Source organism: Morone saxatilis, unplaced genomic scaffold (assembly GCF_004916995.1).
Source record: "Morone saxatilis isolate NCDOM2014 unplaced genomic scaffold, NCSU_SB_2.0 Contig3, whole genome shotgun sequence".
NCBI lineage: Eukaryota > Metazoa > Chordata > Actinopteri > Moronidae > Morone > Morone saxatilis.
The window spans coordinates 143,109-149,902 of record NW_023339873.1 but is presented as its reverse complement, the minus strand read 5'-3'; the positions used below and the strand labels follow the sequence as shown (position 1 = coordinate 149,902).

Genomic DNA, 6,794 nt, shown 5'->3' with positions numbered 1-6,794 from the left:
TCTACTTGTATACTTATATACTTATATTTATTACATACCTACATACTTATATGCGTTTGCATCTCTTCTCAAATCCTCGTCCCCTTTCTTCCTCTCTCCTCCCTCTCCTCCCCCTCCTCCCCCTCCAGCTGGGCAGACGCTCAGACTCAGATTCAGAGCATCGCGGCATCCTTCGATCAAGAGGCGGCAGCCATCTTGATGGCGAGGTTGGCGGTGTACCGGGCGGAGACAGAGGAGGGGCCTGATGTTCTGCGCTGGTTGGACAGACAGCTGATCAGACTGGTACAGTGAGCTTCAGATATGTTTGTTTGTTTGTAAATAAACTGATTTAAACTAATTAATTTTGTTTGTTTGTTTGTTCCTGTTCAGTGTCAGAAGTTTGGAGATTATCACAAAGACGATCCAAACTCCTTCAGGTTCTCTGAGACCTTCTCTCTCTACCCTCAGGTGATCTACATCCCATAAGGCTCTGCTGTACCTGTTCTACATTCTGTAACACCTGACCTGTTACCTGTTGCTCACCTGTTGCTTACCTGTGTGTTTTCTTTTGTTTTCCAGTTCATGTTCCACCTGCGGCGCTCTCCGTTCTTGCAGGTGTTCAACAACAGTCCAGATGAGAGTTCATATTACAGACATCAGTTCAACAGACAGGACCTGACTCAGGCTCTCATTATGATCCAGCCTGTGCTCTACGCTTATTCATTCAACGGACCACCTGAGGTATGTTTGTACACCTGTACACACACCTGCACACACACTAGTTCACACACCTGTACACACATCTGTGTTCTTTGTGTTGACAGCTTCGGTTTCTGTTAAAAGTCTGTGAACACTTAAAAATGAAGCTTTAATGCAAAAAAACAGAAAACAGTTAATGTAGCAGCTGCCGTCTCAGTGATTGATCAGTGATTGATCAGTGATTGATCAGTGATTGATCAGTGATTGATCAGTGATTGTGTGTTTCAGCCGGTCCTGTTGGACAGCAGCAGCATTCTGCCAGACCGAATCCTGCTGATGGACACTTTCTTCCAGATCCTCATCTACCACGGAGAGGTACACACACACCACAATACACACACTGTACACACACACACACCACAGTACACACACTGTACACACACACTCTGCACACACACTGCACACAAACACTGTACACACACACCACAAATACACACACTGTACACACACACTGTACACACACACCCACAAGTACCACACACTTGTACACACACTGTACACACACACACTGGCACACCACACTGTACACAAAACACTGTACACACACACCACAATACACACACTGTACACACACACTGTACACACACACTGTACACACACACTGCACACACACTGTACACACACACTGCACACACACACACGTTGTTTAAGAATAATGGGAAACACCCCAGTTGAGCTCTGCAGGCGTCATTTGGACTTTTTCTTTGAACGTTTAGAGTTAAAATACCTGAAACGTCCAATCAGAGTGTGGGAGACAGACTTACATATTTTATTTTTTGGTGCATGTTTAATTGAACATATTTCCTTCCAGATGTACTAAGATTTCCATGTGGTCATTTTCTATAAACTATTGAATGTACAGAAATGTGCTGTATCAGGATGTCTATCATTACCAGGATATGATATGTTGGTCATATCACACAGCCATGTACTGTATATTAATAATGCTGTGAGTTCATAGCAGCCACATATCACCTGTAAAGGTTATTCACACACTGGCTGAGCTGTAATCAGACCAATGGTTGGGGAACAATGAATAATGAATGATTAAGAGCAGTGAGAGAGGAGCAGCACCTGATGTACCTGTAATTCTCCTGTGCTCAGACTGTGGCTCAGTGGAGGAAGGCCGGCTACCAGGAAATGCCCGAGTATGAGAACTTCAGACATCTGCTTCAGGCTCCGGTGGACGACGCTCAGGAGCTGCTGCACACTCGCTTCCCCATGCCCAGATACATCGACACGGAGCACGGAGGCAGCCAGGTGGGGGCGCTAACACAATACATGTACCGTACACATATAGTAAACAGCTTTATGCTGAATACTATACTGCTTAATAACATTATGATACTGTACACCAAGAGAGCACCACTGTAACGGTGTTTCCGACATTTTCTAAATACTAAATGGACGTTTAAAATCACCATATCGGGCGCCCGGTTAGCTCAGTCAGTAGAGCTAGGGACCCATATAAGGAGTTGCTGTAGCGGCCCGGGTTCGAATCTGACCTGCGGGCCCTTTTTGCTGGCGTGTTCATCCCCTCTTCTCCACCCACCTTTTCTGTCTCTCTACAGCTGTCTATCATTAAAGCCATATTTCGGCCCCAGTGGGCTGATTTTGATTCAAGTCATTTTGAGCTTATTGATATGATGAATACATAACCACAAAGACACAGGTCAGTGACAAAATACTGCAGCAGAACTGAAGAAATTAATATTCCGTCTGAACATTCACATCAATGACAATAAAAATAAAAAAAATAAAAAAAATAATGATTTATTGATTCTAACCTGCAGCTCCAAAGTATGGATCATATAAATAACCTCTGAATGAATCAACATCTGCCCACTGGGAGCTCAAATATACTGTTTGAAATGGATTCAGTATCATCAGTAACCCCCAAAGCACTTCTTTATTTCAGCCAATCAGCTGCAGAGATATCGTCCATATAGCTGATTATTGATGCTAATGATGCTAACTGTCCAACATATGCAGGTTAGCATCAGTCAGTGTAACAGCTGGAGACCCAGACTGAACAGTTCTAACAGGAAACTCTTCTGGGTTCACGTTGACTGAAACAGAAGCAGTAAATCAGGAGATGTTGACTTTATGAGTTTATTAGTAGATATTAGAAGGAGTAATAATCAGTGGATCCCTAAGTCCCGCCCACAGCACTATATGATTGGTAAACATCACGAGTAGTAATCTGTCAACACTGAAGGCTTCTGTACCAATGACGAGGACAGCAACATATTAAAGTAAAAGTACTTTTACTGAGTAAATGTACTTAGTTACACTCCACCACTTTATTTAGACTCTTTTCCAATTATTGGTTATTGGTTTCCCTGGTTACTAATAATCAGTGTCTGTATCGGTCAGTCCAGCCCCAGCACAAATACACACATTGAATACTTGTACACACACAGAGTTCAGTGTGTGTGATGATGATGATGATGATGATGATGTTCTCCAGGCTCGCTTCCTGCTCTCCAAAGTGAACCCCTCTCAGACCCACAACAACATGTACGCCTGGGGTCAGGTGAGTCTTTGCCCTTTGACCTTCAGATTCAGTGTTGATGATGTGCAACCTGTAGTGACTGTAGTGACCTCTGGAACCTTCCGCAGGAGTCCGGAGCTCCCATCCTGACGGACGACGTCAGCCTGCAGGTGTTCATGGATCACCTGAAGAAGCTCGCCGTCTCCAGCGCCGCCTGACCTCGGCTGTCCCCTCGGCTGTCCCCTCGGCTGTCCCCTCGGCCGTCCTTTCTCAGTTTATTCTTTTATTTTGCATTTGCTGCCTGAGTTACCATGACAACCAATAGAGATGCATGTTAAAGCACATTTCTGTTTTTACACCTGCAGCCTTTAAAGGTGTTCAAATCAAACTATCTGAGCAGTTTTAGTCACAAAGCTTCGTTTTAAAGGAGCAGAGCAGCAGTTCCACATTTCAGACCATCATTAACATTCTTTCCTGTAATATTTCAAACTGATCCACTGGAAAAATAAAGTTCTAGAAGAATCAAAAGTTGGAGAAAAATACCGGGTTCCTGTAGTTGCTTCACAATAAAAGCCTCCATGTGATTTTAACCTGCAGATACAGCGGAGCATTCTGATTGGTCCAAATCAACTTTTCATTCATTTCTTTAAGGACTTCAGATCTGTTGGAATCTGTCACATCATCACGTCTGTTGTTATTATAATTATTATTGTTATGAAGCAATAAACTGAAGACGGTCAGTGCTGGGATGATGATTTTAAACCTTAAGGAAACCAAAAGCTGCCTGGAAAAGTATGAAAAATATATTAATAATCTGACACAGTGCAGGAGAGAAAGTACACGTCTGCTGCTTTAACAGGTTATAATCCAACATGTGAGCAAATGAAAGTTCAATATGTATACATAAGGAAACTCTTGTTTCAGTGTGTTTTCCTCCGTCAGCTGTTCATCATACTGAGCTCAGCCAACGTATTGATCATCACAAAACCTCGAGCAGAGCAGCTTTGTGTCGGTTTTTTTGTGATGATCAACACGTTTCAGTGTAATCAGATTACATTGGATTGTCCTGTTTGTCCTCCAGAAGTTCTGATGTTCAGTTTCAGTGTGAGGAGACGTTTGTCCACTTCCTTTATCTGCAGTGTCTGACGGTGGACGACTGTCGGCCGGTTTGACGCCTTTGAACACTAAAAGTCCTGCAGAGAGAAAAGTCGATGTTTTCATTGAGTCTTTATTCTCGTGTTTCTAATAAAAACTCTGCTGTTGAGAAGTTCTCTGAGTTTCTGTCATTTCCTCCTGCACAGTACAACAACGTCACTTGTCAATAACACAGTAATAATCGATTACAGCTTAGCGATTACAACATTTCTTCAGATTTCTACAACCGACTGAAACATCTAAAGAACATTAAAGAAATAGGATGAAATATGATGTAAACAGAAAACGACTGACTGCACAACTGGACTCTGCCCCTTCCACTGTCTTTACTGCCCCTTCCACTGTCTTTACTGCCCCTTCACTGTCTTTACGCCCCTTCTACTGTCTTTATCTGCCCTTCTTCCACTGTCTTTACTGCCCTTCTACTGTCTTTACTGCCCCTTTTACTGTCTTTACTGCCCCTTCCACTGTCTTTTTACTGCCCCTTCCACTGTCTTTACTGCCCTTTCCACTGTCTTTTACTGCCCCTTCCACTTTGTCTTTACTGCCCCTTCCACATGTCTTTACTTGCCCCTTCACTGTCTTTTTACTGCCCCCTTCCACTGTCTTTACTGCCCCTTTCCACTGTCTTTTTACTGCCCCTTCCACTGTCTTTACTGCCCCCTTTTACTTGTTCTTTACTTCCCCTTTTTACCTGTCTTTACTGCCCCTTCACTGTCTTACTCCCCTCCACTGTCTTTACTTTCCTTTCTACTGTCTTTATGCCCACTTCTACTGTCTTTATTGCAGCTTGTCCACTGTTCTTTACTGCCTTTACTGCCTTTACTGACGGTTTTCAACCTTTGTTTCCCGTCGTTCGCATGGTGACAAATCCTTCCTTGCTCCACTTCGTTGCTGTGGTAACGACCCTCCTCACTGAAGTTGTTAATGTGACAGTCCTCCTCTGTTGCCGTTGGGTGACGACCCAGCTTGTTCTGACCCTCCAGATCAGCTGAACAAGAGGAATAAAAACAGAAATCTGCCTCCAGGTTTGTTCACCGTCGGCTGTGGAGACGATACTCCCCAGGCGACGGCTCCTCTCTGTCATTTTGAGCTTTAAAACTAAAACGCCCTGCGCATCAGCTGACTGCCGGGCGGTTTTGGCCGGTTGCCGCAGGTTGAGTAACACAATTGCCAGTTTTGGAGGACATTTAGTTTATATTCTGGAGTCTGGTCCTCACTGGAAGAGCTCCACCTCCCACAGAGCTACAGGACACCTTGATCAATAATCAAAATCATGTTCATCACACAGCAGTGTGTGTTTTGTGTGTGGGGTGTGACCTCCACACCCACCACACATTCAGCCTGATCTGCAATTCAGTCACAGCTTTAATGACATCATTCTAGCTGGTACTGCCGACGTCATATTAAAGGTGGAAAACATTTTTCGTGGATCACAAACAAAACCAGCAAGCAGTGCCTCCCCGCTAACAATAGTCCTGTTTGTGTCTCTCTCTCTCTCAGCGTCGAGATGCTTCTCTAAGAGAGCGCGAGAGGCATATTTCGGTTCTTACTTTTCTAACAAAGATGTTGCTGATGATATGAGATACATGTCTCCTATATATAGAGAGGTTGTCCCATTGTGTGTATTGTACCTGATATAGGTCCACCGTTCTAATTGTTTGTGTGAGCTCACGGTATGTGTCCGCTGTTACCTGGTATATCTGTGTAATTGTATATACTCGTAATCACATCCGTGGACAATATGGCCAAATGTGAAACTTTTGATGCTACTAAACTATTATCTATGTCTATTTGTAAGGAGCTCAGTGCATTGTAGGACCCTGATGCCTTGCCAACGAGAAAACATTTAACCCTGCTACTTGTATTGTGTGTTACCTAATTATACCTCACCCTGTGAGGCCACCAAGCGCGTGTCATGTCTTCTTCTCAGAAGCCTTCTATCAACTGTTTTTTGACCAAATTGGATGCTCTTTGGTATCCTTGAGTGCCAGTAGGATGTAGATCCTGATAATTATGGTAGCAGAAATGATGAGATGAAATATGTGCTCCTAGAAGTAGAAGCTTAACTTGAGCCTGATATCTTGTTACAACACCAGAGAATCAAGAAATGGATTAAAGGAATGATATACTGGGCTCCCGAGAATTCTATCATCGACCTTAAATTATTCAAGTGTCTTGCACTGCTCTACTTCCTATATGAGAGCATGTATTTATGTTTATTTTAGTTACCTTTTATATTCATTCTTTACCCGATAAACCGACCACACGGGTGGCGCTGTCCATCTGCTTTTCACTCACACTGCAAATCGGCCAGAAAAGTAAAGAAGACTTAAAAAGAAGATAAACGCATCTGAAAATTAAGAGTGAATAGAACAATTTAGATTAATCAAAAATTCACTAAATA

The 6,794-nt window shown here is 43.2% G+C and overlaps 2 protein-coding genes across 2 annotated transcripts in view; one reads left to right on the top strand and one right to left on the bottom strand.

The window, feature by feature from the left end:
* The first annotated feature begins 127 nt into the window (after window positions 1-127).
* Window positions 128-4,502, top strand: LOC118337305 (protein transport protein Sec23A). Its single transcript, XM_035674259.1, has 7 exons — window positions 128-282; window positions 370-447; window positions 559-720; window positions 967-1,053; window positions 1,843-1,998; window positions 3,209-3,274; window positions 3,361-4,502. The coding sequence occupies exons 1-7, from the start codon at window positions 199-201 to the stop codon at window positions 3,448-3,450; spliced, it is 723 nt and encodes a 240-aa protein (XP_035530152.1). The 5' UTR covers window positions 128-198; the 3' UTR covers window positions 3,451-4,502.
* A 604-nt stretch (window positions 4,503-5,106) lies between these two features.
* The window catches only part of srp54 (signal recognition particle 54), a 10,582-nt gene continuing 8,894 nt past the window's right edge, over window positions 5,107-6,794 (bottom strand). The window contains exon 8 of the mRNA XM_035673588.1: window positions 5,107-5,378. Coding sequence (XP_035529481.1) covers window positions 5,107-5,378 — 272 coding nt within the window. The remainder of the gene's footprint in view (window positions 5,379-6,794) is intronic.